General features: G+C 37.8%; 3 protein-coding genes across 15 annotated transcripts; 1 reads left to right on the top strand and 2 right to left on the bottom strand.

Annotated features, from left to right (window-relative positions):
• Positions 1–305: 305 nt before the first annotated feature.
• Positions 306–2681, bottom strand: LOC113728143 (small ribosomal subunit protein uS12-like). The gene is made up of 4 exons (XM_072077343.1): positions 2539–2681; positions 959–1114; positions 717–843; positions 306–624 (listed from the first exon to the last, which is right to left on the bottom strand). Exons 1-4 carry the CDS (start codon positions 2541–2543, stop codon positions 484–486), a joined length of 429 nt encoding a protein of 142 aa, XP_071933444.1. The 5' UTR covers positions 2544–2681; the 3' UTR covers positions 306–483.
• A 556-nt stretch (positions 2682–3237) lies between these two features.
• On the bottom strand, positions 3238–9529 carry LOC113728137 (interactor of constitutive active ROPs 2, chloroplastic-like). 13 transcript variants are annotated; one of them, XM_072077322.1, is made up of 5 exons: positions 9245–9529; positions 8329–8498; positions 7381–7491; positions 5778–6027; positions 3238–5039 (listed from the first exon to the last, which is right to left on the bottom strand). In XM_072077322.1, the coding sequence occupies exons 3-5, from the start codon at positions 7398–7400 to the stop codon at positions 3363–3365; spliced, it is 1947 nt and encodes a 648-aa protein (XP_071933423.1). In that variant the 5' UTR covers positions 7401–7491; positions 8329–8498; positions 9245–9529; the 3' UTR covers positions 3238–3362. The 13 variants fall into 13 exon arrangements, with proteins under 13 accessions (XP_071933423.1, XP_071933428.1, XP_071933426.1 ...); XM_072077327.1 differs by having other exon boundaries at positions 7381–7480; XM_072077325.1 differs by having other exon boundaries at positions 8329–8494.
• An 8518-nt stretch (positions 9530–18047) lies between these two features.
• LOC113728130 (tetraspanin-3-like) lies at positions 18048–21678 on the top strand. The gene is made up of 2 exons (XM_072077313.1): positions 18048–18844; positions 21040–21678. Exons 1-2 carry the CDS (start codon positions 18332–18334, stop codon positions 21382–21384), a joined length of 858 nt encoding a protein of 285 aa, XP_071933414.1. The 5' UTR covers positions 18048–18331; the 3' UTR covers positions 21385–21678.
• The last annotated feature ends 1946 nt before the right edge of the window (positions 21679–23624 follow it).

The following is a 23624-nucleotide window of genomic DNA, read 5'->3' as shown; positions in this document are numbered from 1 at the left end:
AAAACCTTAACAAAGTCCTCTCCAGAAACATCAAGCTACACCCGCATCTTTCTTAGCAGAAACCAGTTAACGACTCCATTCTCTGTAATAGTGTTAAACACCAGACTTTGGACATCGTGCATCAATGCAATCCAAAAACCATTTATTGGACATCCCAAATATTCAGCATTGGGATAAGCTAAAAGACTTAAAGATGCCATGGGTGAAGAAACAGTGGTTAATGGCCCTACATATATTTGGAAGCCAAAAAACCGATCCTTGACAAAATCAGGTACTACTTAATGGAAGTCAGAGCACAAGCAGACTTGGATTATAACATCATTTTGCTTCATAAAACAGTTCAAGATAAGTGCATGTCAGAAATGAAAAAACAAAACTCAGCTCTAAAGAAGGTAGGGGGTGGGCATAAGGATAACGAATTACAAAGAAGAGTGATTGAGAGCCAGGAAGCAAATTCTCGTGACAAAATTCATCCAGTGTCCCTTATGACCTTGGCTTCTCCTTCTTCTCTTTGAACAGAGCTATAAGAGAAACACCAGAAACCTTTACAACTTTAAACCTGACACCAGGAATATCTCCAACAGCATGCCCCTTACGACCAAATCCAGCAATCAGCACCTCATCCTACAGCCAAAGGGACATAATTCCAAGTCAAGATAGAAAATTTTAAAAGATCAAAGTACAAATTCATCAAATTAAGGAACTTGTTCGCTTACATTCTCCTCAATATAGTTCAAACAACCATCATTAGGCACAAAGGCGGCAATCTTCTTTCCATTTTTGATAAGCTGGACACGAGCACATTTCCTAATGGCAGAGTTTGGCTGCTTAGCCTCAATTCCACTGTAAAAGTCATAATGTTATACATTAGCTAAGGTCTTAAGCAAGATTACATTTTACTTAACAGGCCTCTAGTGGAGAAGAATAGAGGGAATGAAATTCAAAAACTCGGTCTTACATTTTTTCCAGAACAATTCCTTTGGCATGTGATGATCCAGCAAATGGCTTTTTCCACTCATTACCAAGATGGGACTTCTTGTAAGATTTATCAGCCCACCTTTGGTTTCTTCTGTGGGTCTTCAGCTTGCGGCCAGCTCCCATTCCACGTGTCTTCCTGTAAAAAGACAACAGAACAAAATGACTTGAATACCAAATGGAACAAAAAACAGAGGTGATTCATCCATGGACTGAAAGCCCATTGTCCGGAGTAACACTAGAAAAAGATGACAGTTAGTTAAGAATAACAAATCAAAGACAAATTTTATAAGGTAGATAATTCTCCCTTTCCCCTCTATTTACTCTCTCGACATGATCATTTAAATGATTTAAATCCCAGATTTTTTGTCCACATGGTCTTGAAAGGGAATTCACAACCACTGAAGCTCAGTAGAACAGACTAAATAATGCTAGACAACATATTAGCAAATTGGGAAACCAGAACTGATACACATGCAACAGCAAACACCTGAAATTTAGATACTACAAATATAGATACCGACCACATTAATCTCCAATTTGATCTTCCCAATCCAAGCAAAGAATAGACACATTACCTCCATTAAAATGAAGATTTTACACTTTACCCCTAAGGGGCAGAGGGGTCACTTACAATTTTACAATCCTGCATTATCAACAGATATTTCATCCATTAACAAATGCACAAATTCAAAGATTGCCTATGCAACGTCAACATGATCAATGTTAACTTTTATCATCTCCTGATCCATAGTAGTTTCATCCCCATTAGGGTTTTGGAGTACTGACACAGAGGTGTCCACATTATATTTATTCAACCGGATACAGAAGAAGCCCTCCAAATGCCAGTCAAACCTCAAAAGAACAAAAAACTATCCAGAACAAAGGAGATAACACTCTCCAACACATAATTATACAAGCCCGGCAGATGGACCATCCTCTCAGCTTTAGATGTCATTCAAGTTTGTCCGCAATAGCTCTTCCAGACATCATTATCGCAACTCCTCTTCGTAAGGATTTAAGATTAAAGAGCTGCGTACACAACATCTATGTAAAATGTTTCATCTCCACTGATCTGCAGCTCCACAAGTTGAGAGAAGCTGAGAACAGTTAATAGAGTGAACATTCGATATTAGTCCATTAGCATTCAAAACAGCTCACCGCCTCTTTTTCCTTTCGGAAAGGGCTCATCTGCTTTGCCAAGATGGACATGGAATTACCCACAAAGTCATTTCAAACCAACACCCATCTTCCCTTGCTCTCCCACAATCCCTCCAACCCAAAAACTTCATCACTAACCTACTTATAATTTGTGTTCCACTATATAAAAGTACTAAAAAGCTTAGTCTTCAATCTTCTAGGCATCTCATTTTTCATGAGCAAGTACAAACTTTTTACTCTTCAAACACGAGAATGACTCGTAAAAAAGATCGTTCCAAAATTCCAAATAAATGGAAATAATGGTAAGCAATACATCCAAGCATGCAGCACAAGCTCATTGCAGAAAACGGGAAAAAATCCGGCAAATAAATGCATAACAGTAGAGAGAAATAGAGACTGTACCCCATGGCGAAAGGTGATGCAGCTGCAACGGCGGCAACGGCGACAACGGCTAGCGGATTTGTTTGAGACGACGAGAGATGCAGCTGCTGCTCTGCTACGCTATGCTTACCAGATACTGAGCAAAACCCTAGTCCTTGGCGGACACCTATAAGACAGACTAAACCTTTTGCGTAATTTTAAGTTAGCTTTTCTCTTTCATAGGCCCACATCTTACGTTTTTGGGCTGGACATCTAGGCCCAAGCTTCAGTAGCATCAGTTTTTTTTTTTCTTTATTTCTCTGTTTCCTTTTTCTGCATGCAAGGGAGAAAGGTTTTTTATATATATATATATAATTTTATGAGGAAATTGACGGGAAAAAATTGTTCTTTTAACTCGTAAATGGTCAAAATAATGATCAAGTTATGTACGACCTTATTCCAAGAACTTCCAGATACTCTGATTACAGTTGATGGGATAGTGAACAAAAATAATTTGATAAACCGATATCTTGCTCAAGTTTACTGCATGGAGCAATTAATTACTGGGTAACATTAGTAGTCACTTTCCACTGCCTACATTATGGTTCTGAACTTACTTGCCACTTTCCATCGTCTACATTATTGTTCTGAACCTCATCTGTGCGAGGGCTTCAATGTTAGCTGTGGTTTCGCAAAACCAAGAATTGACATAAAGAAGATAGACGACTGACGGACCAGGAATTCCATGGAGTCAAGAAATCGATTTTTCATCTAATTTAGGTCGTACATTACTTCAAACAAGACTACAAAAGATGCTACTGCTTCAATTCCTAGTACTTGTTAACAAGAAACGCCCCGCAGTGCTGCTATTTCTGAGGCTTCCTCCACAGGACACCAATTTTCTTGAGCATGTTTGGACTTTTCCTCTTGAGCAAATCATCATCCCCATCATCAGAATAAGGTGAAGAAATCCTCCCCGACCTCGGACTATACTTGCTGTCCATCGATCCTGTTCGGTCCATGAACTTCCCGTTGTTTCCTGATGAAAGCATGGCAGCAGCTGCTTCTGCAGCCTTCCTCCACTGGTCAGACTGCACTTTGAGCCTTCTCAACTCAGCTTCCATCTCTGAATTCGCAGTTTGAGCTGCCTCCAGCTGTTCAGACACTCGTGCTACCTTCCTGTTACTCTTGTCGACTTCCTCCGTCATATACCCCAGCTTCATCAGAGCCTCACGCTCTGCAGCTCTTGCAGATTCAAGTTCGTCAACAATTTCATCATTCACTTTCCCCTTGTTAATTTCCTTTTTCTTGATCTCTGACTTCAACATTTCATTTTCTTCGACAATGTTTTGCAGTTCTGTCTCTTTATCCATCAAATTTGCCTTCAAGTGTTCAATACTTTCCATTGCTTTCTGGATCTCCTTTTCAAGTTCATAACTAGTGCGGCTAGACAGGAAGTTCTCTAGCCTCAGATTCAGATCCTCATTCTCCTGACAAATACCCTGCAATTCAGTTTCTTTATCCATAAGATCTGCCTTCAACTCTTCAACTTCAGCTATTGTTTTCTGGAGCTCCGCTTCAAGTTCAGCCTCTTTGTCAATGGAGGAAGATTTAATTTGTTCAACCAATTTATAAGCACTTTTGATCTCTGCAGCATTTCGACTTTGCTCTTCACTGTATCGGATCTCAGATGCTTCTAGAGCGGACTTGAGTTGTTCCACTTCAGATTTAAGAGAATTTAGTTCTGCTTCATTTGAGTTCCCAAGGTTTGCTTTTTCTTCAGTCCCAAATGTGATTTCCCGATCACCTGCAGTTTGGGAACCATAACCATCTACAATTTTGGTGTCAGCTTTCAGTTCACTGACAATCCCCTCTAACAAGTTTACACGAGCCCTTGACTGCTCCAATTCTGAAGCTATTGAATCAAATGCCTCAACAGCTTTAACACCGTCAGACCTGAGGCACTCAACGGTCCTTTTCGCTGTTTCCAATTGCATCAGTGTCTCACCTACAAGTACTCGAGCCTGAGCTTCTGATTCTTTGCAGTCTTTTAGCTCATTTTTCATATCTTCCATGACAGCAAGAGTTTCTGTCAGGTTTTGCTTCAAGCTATTAAGCTCAATTTGTGACAGTTCTGCGTGCTTCGTCCGGGCAGCCTCAGATTCAGCTACAGATTCTAGCTGGATCTTGAGTTCCTTAATCTCATTCACGGCAGATGCCAATGCAGCTGAGTCAAGTGAGTGCTGCTTCTTTATAGCCTCAAGCTGAGACTGCAATAGCAAATCCTGATCTTCAGTGATCTTCTGGGGCTGAATTAAAAGTGCTTCCTCAGAACCAGACTTCTTTAAAACTTGTTCCCGTGACTTTTCGAGCTTTAAAGACATTTCTAAGAGTTGCTTCTTTGATTCTTCAGCATCTTGCTCAGCTTGCTTCTTCCATGCTTCCGAGGAAACTAGCTGATCCTTCGCTCTCTTTAGGTCATTCTGAAGTTGAGAAATCTGAAATTCCAGCTCAGCAACCCTGCTTGGATGCTTCTTCTGCAACTTGCATTGAAAAACATTGAAAGTTTGAGAACATCAATCAACAAAAGGTAATGTGTCTAAAAATTGATGGGATACAGTCCATGCAACAAATGTATGTTTTCATGTACAAGCTTCATATAGTTTGTAAACAGCCAAGAGAGCATAGGAAAATGAATGACAAGAGGAGCATATCAAAAGTATAGTGCATGATTTTCCATTTTTTGCATTGCCCATGCTTTCTTATTTGTGCAAGGTCAATTAATATTTGACTTCATCCAGGAATACAACAGACTTGCCAGTTGAAGCTAATGCAGACGTTAATGATATCACAAGAGAGAAGTTTCCAACTTGCTCTGAAGAACTATTGACTTTCCAGTTCAAATCTTAGAGACGTTTTTCTCATAATCTCAGTTTGATCAGGTAGAATTTCAGGGCATTTAGACAACTGCTAAACGAGCACTAGAAAGGTAGCCTTATGCTTTCCCAACACAACAATGTGGACATAAGGCTAGGAAGTGAAGGATCCCCTTAAGTGGACTGAGAAGAATAAGCCTGTAAACTATACTTCATAAATGCTGTGCATGGAGGCCATCATGCAAAACCGAAGGCTTAAGTACGAGAAATTCATAGTGACCACAGAAATGGAAAGCATTTGCTGGTTTTCAAAAAGGCATATTTCTATAGTTGTAAGAAAATCATTATCAAAGACATAAAACCAGGCAAGTCTCCGGCTCTCTTAATCTAAGAATATGACTTCACCTCAGGCACTGGGCTTCGGGGTGATTTTCTCTCAGCTACTTTACAGCTTCTATCTTTTGGTGTCCTACTTGCTCGGCAAGAAGATGTAGCAGAATCAGAATCCTGGCTAGCTGTCTTAAGTTGGCGAACAACTCGAGGAGATAGCTTTAGGGGCACATCTGAAGAAACAGAACGAGGAGATGGCTTTGAAGCCACTTCAGAGGAAACAACACGAGGGGAGATCTTTTGAGGTGTTTCACCTGTAGAGTTCCTGAATGATAGCCAGATAACAATAGTGAGATTAATAACTATCAGATTTACCAAATCAGGTATCTTTATATGCATGAAACCTATTCTTTTGCAGAACAGAGCAGAATAGGAGATGGAGTCTTTATAGTAACATGATATTCTTCCAGGTTGTCAAGAGTGTACGAGTTCTTAAAGAATTCTCATCTGTAACTGCTTTTAGCTTTCAGATGAGGTAGTAAATAGATGCAATTGGACATCTTCCACAGCAGTTCCTTCAACTGGCAAGTCCAAAACTAATGATATTCTCAATGGCATATGAATAGAAACTTTTGAAAAATAATTAAATGAGAAAACATGGTAGGTGAGTCATAGATGAAAAGCAAATTGCAGCAAAAAAGAAAGTTCTAGTTGGTATCTTAGTATATATATATATATAGATTTTCTGTATCTAGAGGTGAATTGTCCACAACATTCATTATCTGCACCCTGAAGTTTCGTGATTTGATGAGAATTTGAAAACAGGAGCTGAACAATGGTAGTGACAAATGCAATTTTAGGTACGGAATGTGAATGTCTGATAGAGAATTGCAGCACTAATGCTCAAATACAGTTAATCCAAGGGAAATAGCAAAAGCTCATTGGATAGTTGCATGTGCAGTGCACCAAAAAGACTGCAAGATGAGTTGGAAAGAACCAAAATCAGTGTCTCATTTTTGTTGGTGCAGCTAACTTCAAAGTAGAATAGTAAATAGAAGAGATAATGCAAATTCCTTTCACAACTTAGTACATGATTACAAAATTGAAAATTGAGTCCCATTATTTCAGAGTAAGAGAATAAAATCAAATGACCATACGGTTTGAAGAGGTTGTTTGGCGCCCACAAGATTGATGGCGTTTAAGGTCTCTGCTAAATTTGCAGGAAGCCAGATACAGAAACAGGACAAATTACCAATCAAAATCAACTGGCAGAGCTCAACCGGTAACTATTTGTTTGACAACGAGACTCAGCAAGCAAAAACACCATAACTTGTTAATGCAACTATCATTCAAGGGCTAAAAATCCCCTGAAACTCCCAGCATACACACCCTAATAGATTTTCGGCATGTCATACAACCAGAAAGGAAGCTTACTGGTTAAAAAACAAAACAAAAACTAGCAGAAAACAATTAGAGTAAAAGCAGAGAATCAGCGGAACAAGTTGACTTCAAAATCACTCGACAGAAGAAATTCACTTTAAACGCAGACTACTTTACGTTCAGCATCCTAAAGTTCATCCTGAGATGGAAAACAACTTGATCACATTGCAGAAACAGTTTGAGATAGCAGTTAGTTTAAGGGAGGGGGCCAAAATGAATAGAAGGGGATTAAGTTTACCTTGCTTTTGGGGTCTGCATATCTTAACTACCTTCTATCCAGATAATGAAATGGTGATTTAAGTCGCTTTACCAATTTAATGCTCCCTGACCCACAACACCTGCAAGAGTACTGAAATATCACAAGCTAAGGGGCAGAAAAACAAAAGAGAGAGCGAGTGAAACGGGGAGAATCCAATGTGAATAAATGCACAAGAAGAATTTAAAATGTTTTGATACAGTAATAAATTTCCCACTCATTCACCAACATCCAGAGTCCCATAAGAACCCATCAAAGACAGAAAAAAGGAAACGAGTAAATATGCTAGTCCTAGATTTACTGTTTTGGGTAAAAGAAAAGAAAATAGTGCATTTAAGGATTGCCCGCTCTATACGCACCAACCATTGATAGGATTCAAGCATGATTGATGAGCATTATTATTACCGTCACGAGGAAAGCACAGCCATGGAAGAGAAAAAAAAAAAAAGGAAGGCAGGACCAGCTACTCAATTTTTTAACCACCTGATGGATTAGTCTGATTATAGGTAGCACTACTACTTACTATTGTCGAAACAGCTGCTAGACAAAGATAACAAAGTGGGCCACTGGGTAAATTAGGTACGCATTTAAGGAGACTTTTGTCTATTCAAGCCCCCATCTCCGCCGGAATCAATGGCACTTCTATATAGTCAATACAGTACAAGAAAAAATAATATGAAAATAAACGTAGAAAATTTTTCAATGGGAGGTCTAAACTCTAATGTGGCAGAGAGACAGAAAACAACAACATTAGCCACCCCTTTTTAACTGTTTCAGAGGAAACAGATTACCCTGGGATCAAGATTCACTCAAAACATTGCTGCAACATACAGTGGAAAGAAGAGGAGGCATTGCTGCAAGAAGTAGAAGAAGAGGAGCTCGAGGAATAACACAGGCAGAAAAAGACAGATAGAAAGAAAGAGAATAAACCTGGAAAGGTTAAAGGAGAAAAAGATCGGTGAAAACTGAAAAGGGTCTAACAGGCTTTTAAAGATTCGATTTTCCGTATGGAAAAGGACCCTCTAAGAAAGAAGGCATAATGGCTGTTAACACGGCACCAGCGTTCATCAGGCTTGAACAGCAGAGCTAAGCCTCACTGTCTTCAACAGAGAAAAGTAGACAGCACCATCATTTCTTGAGGCTAAGTTCCAAAAAGAACTCCACAAAAAATATATAATCATCACTTCTGTTTTGTACATCAAAAATTGGCATTGCTAGAACGACTACTATTCCCTGTGGGGTTAAGTTCCCACATCGCTTGGGGGGGTTTGGGGGGTTTAGTAGTTAAGTGCTGCGGAGCACTTCAAAAGTTGCCGGCTTTTGAAGTGTCTTCGCAGAGTCCATTTATCGAAACACTCATACAAAAAACTGTGAGTTATGAAAGGGAAAAACCTGTCTCGGGGAGTCTGGGGGGTCTTTATCTCTTAGCAGCGGGGCACCCTGTGGGGTTAAGTTCCCACATCGCTTGGGGGGGTTTGGGGGGTTTAGTAGTTAAGTGCTGCGGAGCACTTCAAAAGTTGCCGGCTTTTGAAGTGTCTTCGCAGAGTCCATTTATCGAAACACTCATACAAAAAACTGTGAGTTATGAAAGGGGAGAACGACTACTATTATTAAGATGCAAAGGCTAACACAAACAGGAAAAAGAAAAGCTAATTAAAGCCCACCAATTAAGGTTCTAATGGAGAGCTTGAAAGCAAATTTCTTTAGCATTTTCCAAGAGGAAAAGGAAAAGGAAAAAGGAAAAAGAAAAAGAAAAAGAAAAAGAATTTTTGCGAGGTTTGGTAATCTCGAGAAGATAAAATTAGAAAAGTAACAAAAGAGACATATAACGTGCATTGTTACTTACCACGGAAATCCCAGGAAAGGCAGGCTGGGATTTATGAGAGTTAATTCGGAGCTTTGTAACAAGAGAACAAATATGTAAACTGAAACCTTACGAGCATTTCAGAATTCAGACCAAGTGTAAGCAAAAGAGGTTGCGTGAGAAGAAAAAAAGAGGAGGAGGAGGAGGAAGAGACGTTGCGTCTGCGTTGCAGTTTGCAAAAGACTAGTAAAGAGGCTGTCGTTTCATCCAGCTCAATTTTCGAGGTAAAAACCAGCCTAGTGATTGATTGACATGCAAGTGGACAGACCAGTAAATATGCTCGACGTTGGTGGACCAAATTAGCATCCCCTCCGTTTAATGCTAGCAGCAGTTTGCCAAAGAATGAAAGACCAGCAGGATATGATGTGTTAATTCCATAATTAAGACAGTTGACTTTTGACCTGTTCAAACCACACCAGCTCACTGTATGCCTTCTATTGTAGTACTTATTTATATATTTTTCATAACTAACTTTTATTTTCTTCAAAAATTTGTTAATGCTTAAACTACTACGTCTTAGCACGATATTTAGGGTTTGTTTGGATCGTGAATTATTTGAGATATTTTTACTGTAGCACTTTTTGTGATATGATGTATGTGAGATAAAAAGATAATTGAAAAGATAAAAAGGTATATTGGAAATTGTAATGATGATATAAGCAGATATAATTTGATAAATAATTCACGATCCAAACAAAGCCTTAATTTCATCTGAGCGCAAAATCTTAAAATTAAGAATGAACAAAGTTGTCGAGTGAGTGACGTAGCACAATTTGGGTCGCTAAATTTTTAAAAGCCCAAATTTTGGCCTAAAGATTTTATCACAACTTACGTAGTAGCTTCTTTAAAGTCGGGTTACATGTTCGTCCAACAGTACAGTTAACGCCTCTGCGTAGATGGAGCAAAAGGATAGGATAAGAGGCAAACGCCTACAAGCAGTGAAAAGGGCAAGACAGGAGACTCGAGAGGGGGCTGAGGTCAGGAAGCAGGTGGGGGGCGGGGGGGCCATGCAAAATGCGAAGACAGACAATTACAAACAGAGGATGGAGCATTTTGTCGTTTCATGAGAGCGTTTAGCCGTTGAGCTGATGGCGATCTTCCGATGCCGCCAAATACTTTATTCCCAGAAAGAAGAAGGCTAATAGGGAGACAGCAGGCGGCGTCTCTGATTTCTTGATCTACAACTAGCGTACTTTCCTTTGATTTGTTTAACCAACCACTAAGTTCATGATTTGTCTGGAATTAAATAAGTTGAGGATTTGTTGTGTTTTTCGGTCCACAAGTGGGATCCGCTCCGCAAGATTCTTGGGTTCATAAATTTTGGTTGCGTGATATGACCCTCCAACATACAGACACAGGACCGAAAGATTTTTGGCGAAAGATTTTTGGCGCTGGACTTTGGAGGTTCAATTGTTCAAACTGATGCATGCGTGCTGAGAGATTTTGCAAACCATTATCGCGTACATAGCCTGTTGTAGAGAAGCCATAAATAGACACGACTGATTCTGCAAGTTATAACAAGCCTATGGACCATTTTAAGCATGGTCCCGTATTAAATGCAAGACAACACCGTTCCTGTGCGGAACCCGCTGCTCTTTTCTTTTCTTTTCTTTTCATGGGATACAAGAAACTCTGCTGGAGTGACAGTTTCGGCGGAATGTTTAACAGCTCAATTCAAATTTTTGAACCACCAAAATCTTTCCACTTTTTCAAGCTGTAGCAAAATCGAAAACAAATTGAAAATCAGCACAGTTTAGGATTTCGCTGCCTCCTCCGTGCCAGAAATTGAGAATGGATGAATTTGAGGGTGGTGCCAACTACCAAGCTGTCATCCCTTGTGGGCCAACATTTCCAAAATTCCATCAAGGACCCACGTGTTAGGATATAGATGAAACGATTGCCATATACTAACTATGTGATCCACATTACACATTTGTCCACGAGCCCAACTTTTCGTGTTGTATGTAATTGGGTAGATAGGGGCAAGGAACGTTAGAAGAAAGAGCCCAGAAATAGTAGCAAATAAGGGCCCAAACAAAACAAATCTCATGTGCAAAATATAACATAACATCTAATGCTAAGTGTCAAAAGACGGTCATTTTGATGACTATTCTTGAGCGGTTAATGGTCAAGATTGACCAAAAAGAAAATGAAAGGGTCAGATCACTACATGTACATTGTTTTCACACACCATGTGCTCGTAAAAAATTGTTCTGTAATTACTTTCTATTAAAAGCATGTGATATCATGAAAAAAGTGAATTACATTTTTGTGAAATTGGACAAAGATCAGCACAAACGATTGACCTAACAACCGTTTGTACGCTAAATCTGTTAAGTATCTCCAGAAAAAACCTCATTGTTTGGTGTGAGTGGCTAGTTTGAGGAAGGTAGGGATCGTTTACAAGAGTAGGGAGGAAGAGTGTTTTTTTTTTTTTTTTGCTTTTCTTGTTTAGTCAAAAAAGAGATTTCAAATATTATAAAGGGAGTGGGAAAAAATGATGCTTTAAAATTCAAACTAAACTCTCACAATTATTTGATTAATGTCCTTACAAACTATCTGTTTAGCAATCGTGTCGTACATGTGTTTTAGAACGACCAAGTTTTGATAAATAATCACCAACAGTAACGATCAAAAATATGTGTAAGTTTTAGAAAAAACTAAAAATAAAACATTAAGTAAGGAATTGATGGCCAAGGTGGTGGCAGACATTATCGGGAGTGAGGGGTGATACAAGGGAGCATTTTTAAATATTAAATATTTAAATTATTTTTACTAATATAACTAAATATTAAATATTCAAATATTTTTACAAACATTAAATATTTTTACTAATATAACTATTGTTAGATATAACAAGATTTTAGACAAATACTCAAAAGTTGGGTAAGGGCTAAGGAGGAAGAGACCAAGAGTGCTTCGAGCTGTAGGTGAATGGTACTGCATGGGATTGTATGCGGAATGAAAGCCCATTTGAAGCCCAAAGTAACTGACACGAAATGAATACCAACATTTCCAGTTCTAGACTTCTAGTCTTTATTACGAGGTTCATGACAGTATTGTGGGCCCACGATAGCTCCTTCCCGTAATTTTGTTGTGCTTGGGTGACAATAACGGTATAATGTACTTTGATTGCCACAAGACGAGCGACAAGTTAACGTCACACTGGCAGTCTGGCTCCGCTTGGATCAGGATTTTTTAAATGATTAATGTTATATCCACTGTCAGTTCTTAGATGTATATAACACATGTATAAAATTTAAATTTAAACATATAACACATGTGAAATTTAAATTTTATTTATATGTCATCCATCCAATCATAATGATATATATATTGATAGTATATATAAAATTTTCTCCTTTTCAAATACAAGTTTTTATTTTTTGAGCCTATAACAATATAAATTATACAAGTTTTTATTTTTGGAGCCTATAATAATATAAATTTAAAAGAGTAAATTTTATATAAACTACTCCCTCCGTCCCGTTTTGTTAGTCTTGGTTTTTTTTTCATACAGATTAAGAAAGTGTAATTAATTTGGTTGGAAACATAAATTTAGATTAATAATTTCCTAAAATACCCTTATGCTAATCACGAGGAGTGCATTGGAAAAACTCAATGTATTCAATGTAGTGGGTTAGTATTTAATAACAATGTATTAATAACAAGATATTTAATAAGGATATTTTAGACAATTTGAAAGATTACTACATTCCTTAATGGGAAAGTGGACTACAATTTGGGACAGACGAAAAAGGAAAACAAGACTATTAAAGTGGGACGGAGGGAGTATCAGGTTGAATAGATGATACATGAGCAAATTTTGAATTTTAAATTCAAATTTTGTACATGTATCATATATCTAATGGTGATAACGTATACACTGACAATGTATATAAAATTAATTCTAAAAAACCTAAAAAATACTTTAAATACACACAATCTTAAATGCACCCAATAAAAATATAAATAATTAAATAAAATAAATCTACCACCTTTTTTTTCTCTCATCCATCAACATCACACACCACCACTCACTATTGCCACCCCCCTCTCTCCTTTCTTTTGCACCGCCACTATCCCTTTCCCCTTCCTCTTCCCTCATCCTTCCTCCTCTTCCCCCTTCCTCTTTCTCCTCGCTCCTCCTATCCTCTACCCTTCCCGTTAACCCCTCTTTTCTTTTGATCACTAGTCGCGAGATCAGTGAAAACTACATTTTAAAGCACCTAATTCATATAGGCACTCTATCAATATTAGCTTTTGGAAAAAAATAGAATTTTACCATAAGTAAAATTGTGTTTTTCATTTCGAACATGCATAGACAACACTAATAGATAAGAGGATCTTTTAGTAAAATGAACTTTTACTTGTAGACACACCAAATATGGGGTGGTAAAGATAATGAATAGTTTAAATTCTCGTTCTTTAATTGCTAAGGAATTCCCCACTATTTGAACCTAAAGTTGTCGCATTAGATGATACTAAATTACTAATTACATTTTATTCCCTTTATGTTTATACACGCTTTGTTTTTCTAGGTTATATTAATGTATGTGAGGTAAAAAGTTGATTGAAACTTATATTCATGAAAAACATAAAAAAATTTTAGAGAAAAATGGCAATCCAAAATTAGGTTGTACTTGTCATCTCCAAATACCAAAATTTTGATAGGATTGTACTTCAAGTTGTTCCTGATTTGTCCATCCATAAAAAAAAAAAGTGGAGGGGGGGGGGGGTGGGGAGCTTAGATGCTGCGTGGTAGATGAATCATTTCGATCCAGAATTTGTCAAATTTAGAAAACAAAATGTCAAACTGGCAGAGCAATAAAGTGCTGATTCAAATCATTGAAAATGATACAAGGCAAGAGAAAGATTGAGAGTGCAAAGTAGTTCTATTTGATCTCACTCCTCGTACAAACTGAACAGATGCAATATACGTCTGGCGATTGACAAAAGATATTCATGACACAGATGCGTATGGGAAGAGGCCACGAATCCATGCCTGCATTCCCTTTTTATTTATCATATGATTTTGACCAGCAATCGACAACTACCTTCTACTTCAGAAAAAAAAAAACCATTGCTTGAAGAGATAAATTACCATCAGTTAGGCATGTGATGTGCTTCTTCTTGTTGAGGATGGCAACGAGAGAGCGGGTGCCTGCCCTGCGACCAGTTGGGACGGGGGATTATTGCTTAAAGAAGAAATAAATTACCACCAGCTGGCCATTGCTTCTCGTGTGAGGAAAAGGTAGCCTGGTCTTTAGGATTAACGATTCACACAATACTCATCGACCGTGCAAGGCCGCGAGTATAAAAAGACTTGCATCAGTAGTGTCAACACACATGCTGGTTCAGCAGTTGATAATTACAGATAACTTTTATATACATGATTATCCATTTGAATTTCGTTGCGGCTGTGAAAGTTATGTTAGAGAATAATTTGTAAGTAAAATAATATATGATCGTAGGAGTGCGTCTTAATTTATGGTGATTTTTTTTTTTTCTAGACACGACGGATCTACATTTATTTTATATTAGAAAAAGAGAAAATTTGAAGAGATCTAAGAAGAATTTGGAGGAGACCGAACCATCACAACGCACCTGCTGACGACATTCGAGAAAAACCTTAATTTTTAGAACGTAGACAAGAAAATTTGATTCCTTAGCGTACATCCAAACAGGGTAGAGTCTTGAGCTTTCTTTTTTAAAAAAAAAATAATAAAAAAATTTGCAACTGTAGAGCCAAAGAATTGACATGTACAGTTTCACGCCGCGGCCAGGGCATCCAAGGGGACCACGAATCAAGATCACCGTCCACTTAAAGGAAGTTTCTCAACTTTTTACTAATACTACTCCTTTTCCTTCAGGACAAAGACTTTGGTTGACTTAGATTTGGTGATTATTGCCGAATTCTCCGCAAAAATAGCCATCTACTCGTGGTCCTGCTTGAATTGTCACCTTCAGAAGTTTTTATAAGGAAAAGTAAAAAGTATTAAAAAAATGTGTTAATAAAATATTCTAAAATTATCAATCCAAGCAGGGTTGTGCTTTTCTTATTTGTAAACGACAGAGTAAAACAAAAAATTACTGTGTATGGTATTTTTATTTTTATTTTTTTGCATCCAGCTAGCAAACTCCCCATTATTACAGTTCTATCGGATTTTAAGCAGCAGCAGCGTCTTTACTCGAAATCAATTACTCGTTTGAAAACTGCCATCGTATAATCAGTAAAGACTTGAACCTAAATCTAATGTCGCCACGTGTTTAATGGAAAGCCGTACACGCTAATTGCACAATAAGCAGCAGGAAGAAGAAAAAAGGCTGCTGCAAATTGCTATGTGCTGATTCTAAACAATAATAATGATAGCACAATAATGATAGCACATCACCGACTATCTCTCTCTCTCTCTCTCAAAAAACTGAAATATTTTGGGATTATTTGGAATATTTTTACTGTAGCACTTTTTGTGATGTGATGTATATGAGATAAAAAGATAATTGGGAAGGTAAAAAGGTGTATTGGAAATTGTAATGAAAATGTAAGCAAATAAAATTGGGTAAATAATGCTCAATCCAAACAAAAAACTGACAAAAAAAAAAACTTGAAGTTAGAAAAAACTCATGAAATTCTCCAAATTTTGGACAAATATGTTTTTATAAGTAATTTTGAGGGATTGCTTAAATTAGTCAGTCAAAGATTAAGTGCGGTACAAGTCAAGTACACATGTTTTACGAAATTATTCGTTATTTCCAGGATAATCAATTAATAATAGTCATGTTAGTATTCATATCAACAAATCAAAGAAAAAGGGAAAAAGTTTACAAATGCAAACCATTGGCCTTGTTTGGAATGATTTATAGTACGTGATGACTCGGATCCCAAATTTCAACCTGGCTCGTACAGGCGTAGTAGTAATTAAAAAAAAAAAACGCAAAAAATCTGGAGAGCCCCGAACATTTATCATTGTCTACTTTTGACCTATCATCTAAATTTTATTTTTGATTGGCCCTTGAACAATTAAAAATACACACTTTAAAGACTTCCGGTGACTCTGGACATAAATTTTGCAAGATTTAAAGAGTATTTTTGTCCATTTATAATTAAACCTCGAATCAGCATTAGAAACCTTCAAAAAAGTTAACCCTTCAACCTAATGGTGTGAAAAAAAATTGAAGGGTTACCTTTTTTGAGGATTTCTGATGCTGGTCCCAAAGGTTCAATTATGATTGAACAAAAATGCCCTTTAAATTTCACCAAATTTATGTTTAAAAGCATCAAAAATCTTTAAAATGTGTAATTTTAATTGTTCAAGAGCCAATAAAAAATAGCCTTGTTTGGATTATATTTTTCTAAATTCTTTGTAGAAAAATTATTCTAGCAATTTGATATATGTAAGGATGGTAATAGGAGCGGGTGACCGCGGGCACCCGCCCCGCGGGAGCCTAATGGGGAGGGGGTTGGGGCGGGGACGGGGGGAATTTCCCCCCCCCCCGCTTAGAAACGGGGCAGGGGAGTGTACCCCCACCCCATCCCCCGTCCTGCCACCCGTTTTAAAAAAATAAATATATGAAATAAATATAGGTATATAATTATATTTATATAATATATAATTTAATTAGTTACAAACTTATGATAATAATATTATTAGTTATATGTATTATATGATGTCTATTAGTATGTATAATATAATTGATATTATTAATTACATTAATAATTATATGTGTACTAATACACATTATTAATTAGTTATACTAAATTTACTAATACACTTATACTAAATCCCTAATTACACTTAATACAATAACATTTTTTTCTTAAAAAAAACACAAGCACAATAATAAATTAGTGATTGTATTTGTATCAAAAGTGAAAACTTGACTACTTTAGTTATATTTATTTTATCATGTTGGATTGTATTCAAATAATTTTTGTTTGATTGTTTTTATAAGTTTCAATTGTAAAATTACAATAAATAATAATTTGACGATGTGTTGATATTTTAGTACTTGATTATTTACTAAAATTTAACCATAATAAATTATATAACAAATTTTTATTAGTTCCGCGAGACGGGGACGGGGGATGGGACGGGGGCTGAAGGAGTTTGTAGGCAGCGGGCGGGGGATGGGGAGGGGTCCTCCACCCCAACCCCGCCCCGTTGCCATCCCTAGATATATGTGAGGTAAAAAAATAATTGAAAAATATGTTTACGAAAAATATAGCAATTTTTAAATAAGCCAAATTTTTTTTCCCTGGATTAAAAGTAGACAATTAAAATAGTATAGGGGCTCCCAAACTTTAAACCGCCCCCCCCCCCCCCCCCCCCCACCCCAACCCTCCGTGCCCCAAAAAAAAAAAAATCTAGTATGAATAGTAGCATGAAAGAGAGTCCAATTCGTGACCGCCAGACCATCACGGATGAGCTGACTGCTTAACAGCCAAGTCTTTCTTTAAAATCAGCAGCTTCAATCATTCACGGAGGAAATTTACGAGTCCAGAAAATGACCATCTTCTTAGATAGATTTACAAAATTGGTAGCAACAAATTTACTACTACAAAATGGTATAGCAAGAAAATCAAACTGCTTGTGGGATTAGTCGGGGTTACAACAATCCCCCCGGATACCCACTGTATTGATAAAAAAAAAAAAAATCAAATTAAATCAAACTGCTTGCAAGTGAGGACCCAAAACATCCTCCACGGTCTCCATAATAATAATATTGGTAGTAAAATAATATAAGGGTGTCTTTGCCAATTCACCCACCACACTTTGTCCATACTCCGAGGCAGAGTTTCTCTGTCCTCTTTACTCACATAATAACACTCCCTGCCAGTACCCACTGTTCATGTTCCCTTTATATGATAATAATAAATAATAGTACCACCATCGTCTCCCCCTCCCAAGAGTTCCCAGTTCATCCCAGTTCTTGAATTCCAAAACACAAAATCCCAGAAACTAAAAGGCTCCAGAAAGAAACACACTCGAGCTGAGTAAAGCTACAAAAAAGGACAAGTCTTGATTCTTGAAGGATAAACATACTTCCAACAGCTAGCAGATTAAGATGAGAACTAGCAGCCAACTGATAGGTCTACTAAACTTCTTGACTTTCCTAGCCTCTATACCAATACTAGGAGGTGGAATATGGCTGAGCAGCAGAGCCAACAACACAGACTGCTTGAAGTTTCTTCAGTGGCCTTTGATCGTAATAGGCGTAGCTATCATGGTTGTTTCTTTGGCTGGTATTGCTGGTTCTTGCTACGGGAACACTTTCCTCATGTACCTTTACTTGTGGGCTATGTTTGTAATCATAGCAACCCTTATTGGCTTTGTGATATTTGCTTATGCTGTGACTGATAAAGGGACAGGCAGGCCTGTTTCGAATAAAGTTTATCAAGAGTATTACTTGCAGGACTACTCTGGATGGCTGGAGGAAAGGGTCACAAGTCAGAGTTATTGGCCAAAGATCAGTTCTTGCATCAGGGATTCTCATGTTTGTGGCAAGCTGAGAAGGGATTTTGGTGGAATTCCTGAAAGTGCTGATACGTTTTCCATGAGGAAGCTCAGTCCTATTGAGGTAACGACCGAAGATTACGTTTTTTTGCCCGTCTTTTTTATTCTGTGGGTGGGTTCATTTGTTTGATAGTTCCTGTTAGTGAAAGGATGGTGGTGAATGATGATATTCAACTGATCTTTCCCAGAATTTTTTTTTTAAAAAAAACTTTTCGTGTCTAAAGGATTCGAGTTAAGAAGAAAAACTAATTCGATTTTCATAGTCAAGAATCTTATGTCTCTCAAGCTTGTTTGAGATTTGATCAGGTGATGTGGCTGAGTGATATAGATCTGAGCACCTGGAGTTTCACTTGGAAGAGGTGCCCCTTTGCTTTCACACCTGGGGGAGACCACACCCCTCGCCGTAGAAAAGCCAAAGTGATATTAATAAAACACATTTCTTTGTCACCGACCTGATTCCTTCCTGTGGTTGCATTTTGAGTTTACACACTAGTTTTTCGACCTTTCTTTAAGCCCTTTCTTCTATTATTATTTTTTTTATTTTTTCCCTGATGATGGCCCTTTAAGCCCCCAGATTCATCGGACTCAATTTTTAGCTAAGCGGGTACACTTTCTTTTTCCTCTGTGGTTAAAAAGTAGTAGTAACTGTTAAGGGACATTCTCTGGTGGGTATGTATAGACCATAAAGGGATTTTAAGTGACAAGTCCTCTTTTGAGATCCTTATCTAAGGACGACACTTTTTTAAGTTTTAACCAACCTCTACCTTGTCGTATAATGGGGAAACGTTTCATCATCAGCCTTTCAAAGCCTTAGGAATTGGATGTTTTCTTTACTGCTTTATCTCTTTGTTGTATTAAAGGGGAATATTACTATTGGACACCAATGATACCCGGAAAGAATGCTACTGTACTTTTTCTGGTCGTATGACTTATGAGTACGATATGGGAAGTTGGGAACCTTTGGGTTTTGCTTTTTCACGTGGTCCATTTTCTTTCTTTTACATCTGTAGAATATCCTTATACGAGTTCTTCTTTTGTTTGCTTCATCTATGAGGTTACGTAAGAATATGCTGAAAGTCTGAAAGTGAAATATCACTAACACGAGAATATTGTAGCTTGAATTTTGCCCATCTTTGATCTTTCTACTTTTCTCATTCTTGTTTCTCCCTTTCTAACTGTGCTGCCTCTTTTTGTGTTTTTGTTTTTTGTTTTTGCCGGGGGGGGGGGGGGGGGGCGAGGGGATAGTGGTGGTTACAAACTTATATGCCATCTTTTGTGTACCCTGCAAATGAAAACTTATAGTGGTTGGCTGATGTATAAGGAGCTATCATGCATGACAAAATTCACATCATAATATATCAACCTCCCAAACAACATAGGACATAAATGCTTGTCAATGACTTCACTAAATCACTGGAAGATTTGGGAGGAGGAGCATCAAGATAGATTCGATGCTTTAATCACTTTTCGTAGTTCAGAGGATCTATCATGACCATCTGTTTAAGGACTATCTAAGACCATATATGTCTGCATACTTCTTTTTTTTTTTTTGGGGGCTATGGGGTTGAGATCATATGCCATGCTCCAAAAGGCTTGGGTTGTTTACAAGATAAGGCATCTTTACCATGTGCAACTTATTTTCCACTTTTTATTAATGTATTTGTTTTTTTTTCGGTAACACAGTAACAACAGGGAGGGGATTTGGCAGGATTTTGTGGATCTAGTTTGATGGATTTGGGTGTGGGACACTTGATACCTTAATGTGGGTCACCATTATGAGTTGGAAAAGATTGGTATTGGAATTGGACCCTGACCTACCCGGAAAGCTCCAAGTGGTGGAGCCGTAATTGTCTATTTCTCTATTTTTCTCATAATAGGGTCGCTCTCTGTCTGCTGCGTCTGCATTTGAGTTTAAGTTTATCAGTTGGTGATTGTAGACATGATATAGTTCTCCACAGTCCACGGTCATTTAGGACACACGAATTTACAATAAAATATCTTGCAGTGTGTCTGGATGCATGTTTTTATGTGGCAGGTGCAGCTACCCAATCATCATATCAAGCAAAATGATGAATCTACTTGCTGAGATTGAAGGTTAGGAAGGTGTTAGAAGTAACACTACTTGCAAGCGATTCGCCCAAGAATTCGTTTTCCGTGGAATTTTCCTTTTAAGCGCAAAATAATATTTCCAGTAATTTGATGTCTTTGCTTCCTTTAGTTTTGTCACTATGAGCTAATTTGATTTGCTGGTGGCTGCAGTCTGGATGTTGCAAGCCTCCCACAGGATGTGGCTATGTCTATCAGAATGAGACGGTTTGGATTCCGGGATCAGGCACGGTCGGAACTGATCTCGACTGCGGAAGGTGGAACAATGATCAAGGGACACTGTGCTACAATTGTGATTCGTGTAAAGCTGGTGTTCTGGGAAGCTTAAAGAAGAGTTGGAGGAGGGTCTCTGTGATCAACATTGTTATCTTGATCATCCTGGTAATTGTTTATGTGGTGGCCTGTGCAGCATTTAGGCACGACAAGCGGATGGACAACGATGAACCTTATGGTGAAACCCGAATGGAGAAGGTGCAGCCCACCAGGATACATTTTTGAGACGACCTCAATACAAAGCAAATTTGTGTATCTATCTTCCGAGTTTGCTCGTTCACAGTCCCCCCTATTTAGGTGAAAAGATTTGTACTAAATATGATCTTGGATGGTAAGGTTAGATGCGTGTATATTTTATTGTTCTTCCCGAAGTCGTGTTTTCAGAATTTGTTTCTGAAGATTGGAAGAACAGTACTAGTATTATTATTATTATAAGTTTGGGTCGCTGGTTGAGAGGGTTGATTAGCTAGCTTCCTCAGGGATGTTTAGCTGACTGCCTATGAAATTTAAGCACTAAAACCACGAGCCATCACCAGATTTCTTCTGTGATCTCCAAACTATAAAACAAATAAGAAAAGAGAGGAGAATCTTTCACGCATCTTTCAACAAAGAAATCAGAATTAAATTACTAATTCTGAATTTCAGGTGTTTATTTAAAAAATCGACAACTCTTGAGATCATTCAGGGAACTAATAATCTAACCCTTAAATCCCCTCGAAACCCTTAAATCCCCTTGAAGATTGGTGGGGGATTTGGTGTGAAAAGGCTAGGGATGCCTTTGCTACTAAAGGTGTACTAATCTCCAACGCTCTCGAAAACCTCTCCACTCATCTTTAATGCATCTTACTCGGGGCAATTCATTACGCAACTTAAAGAAAGTAAAATGGGGAAGAGTGCTTCGGGTCAGGTGTTTGCCATGTTAAATTGCTTCGTTTTCTGCCACCGACGCATCCTGAGGGGAAGGTGAGCCGGTTTTCTTGGGATATGCAGATCATAGCAAGGGTCATCGTCTCCCCAAGCGCTCGGAGTATTCCTATTATCGGGGGATTTTTTATTTTTAATTTTTTTTTTTGCTTTGGAGGAGGAATCTGAATTTTGTACCTAAAACAAATAAATAAATGAAGAATTTTCTACATTGACAACTGCTAAGTTGGCGATTGAATTGATCAGAGAGGCTTGAGGCACAAATTCATCGAAACAGATGCTGGAAATGTATTTGATTGAATCATAGAATTACACAATCAATACATGGTTGTCTCAGGAGGATGCGTTTGATAAAATTAAAATCTGAAATATGAATTTATTAAGGTAATAAATTGTTAAATACTTATCCTGATATGCTTGAGTACATGTCCCATTAAATTTATCACTTATTTTTTGGAAATAAATTTTGCTTAGGAAATTCAATACTATTTAATTAATTAATTAATTCAGATGTTTATCAAATGCGTCTGAACATGTTAAGATCTGAATCCGTTAAATTTAAAATTTGAATTGAATTATCAAATGAGATCTTTGTTTGACAAAATTTAGTACCGCAAAATGGCTGTTTGTGCAGAAATTAGCTAGTGCTACATAGACACTGGCAAACAAGATTTAAGCTTAGAACCAAAGAAGCATTTGGACATATGCATGTGACAGCATGAAGAGCCTTGAAGCTTCAATTTTACTTGTATGACTTGCGCAACATGACTTGATTCCTCTTCCAAATTTTCCATGCATTTTTTTTTTTCTTTCTGTCCTACGTTAACACTTGGGCCAACCCGTCCCCAGCCTCCACTTTTAAAAATTACGTTTTCTAGAGAACAAGAACAAGAGAGACTGGCAATTTGCAGAAATGAATCTTCAACTAGAAACCAAAGACACGTGAGCCAGCTATTCGGTCATTGCCTGCAAATACGCAGCAGCAGATTGTCGTCAGATACTGCAAATCATATAGATTGTACAATTTTTTGAGTTTTTTTTTTTGGGTTTAAAAAGACAGAAACAAACACAACTACTTGTCCAAATCTTCTAGAATTACACAAGAGATTGAAAATATTTATCCAAATCTCTGCCAAGTACTAAAACCTAGGAGTCCTCTCTATATCTACGTACCAATTTCATCAGACAAAACAATCATGGCATACTCCGAATGCTCCGCACCAGAGATGATGGATGATGCGTGCCGGTACGCGACAAAATCCACGCCATGCTGGGATCCTGAGTCCTGACCCAGCTTCTCTAGTTGGAAGTCATGTACATCCACGACTCCTCCTCACCCAGCTTCTCTTCGCAAATACTCACTACTTCCTGCCTGCGTGTTACAGAAGCATTTGGTACATTAAAATAATGACAAGAAAATTTCCATAAATTATATGGTAACATTCATCAGGAGTCATGAAAGGCCGAAACGTGAAGTGAGTTCAGACCAGAGTGGTGGCCCGCTTTTTTTTTTGGTTTTTGTTTTTCTTTGTATAGAAACA

Source organism: Coffea arabica, chromosome 1c, assembly GCF_036785885.1.
Source record: "Coffea arabica cultivar ET-39 chromosome 1c, Coffea Arabica ET-39 HiFi, whole genome shotgun sequence".
Lineage (NCBI taxonomy): Eukaryota > Viridiplantae > Streptophyta > Magnoliopsida > Gentianales > Rubiaceae > Coffea > Coffea arabica.
This window is presented reverse-complemented; position numbering and strand designations above follow the sequence as displayed.

Bases quoted from the DNA above. Each gene is read 5' to 3' on its own strand.
- LOC113728137 (XM_072077315.1), bottom strand. From the start codon at position 6,101: ATGCATATAAAGATACCTGATTTGGTAAATCTGATAGTTATTAATCTC. The intron at 5,040-5,777 runs GTGAAGTCATAT...TTTCAATGCAAG, and splicing joins CCCGAAGCCCAGTGCCTGAG to TTGCAGAAGAAGCATCCAAG.
- LOC113728143 (XM_072077343.1), bottom strand. The intron at 844-958 runs GTAAGACCGAGT...TGACTTTTACAG, and splicing joins GGAATTGTTCTGGAAAAAAT to TGGAATTGAGGCTAAGCAGC. The intron at 625-716 runs GTAAGCGAACAA...CTTTGGCTGTAG, and splicing joins TGAACTATATTGAGGAGAAT to GATGAGGTGCTGATTGCTGG.
- LOC113728130 (XM_072077313.1), top strand. From the start codon at position 18,332: ATGAGAACTAGCAGCCAACTGATAGGTCTACTAAACTTCTTGACTTTC. The intron at 18,845-21,039 runs GTAACGACCGAA...TGGTGGCTGCAG, and splicing joins GGAAGCTCAGTCCTATTGAG to TCTGGATGTTGCAAGCCTCC.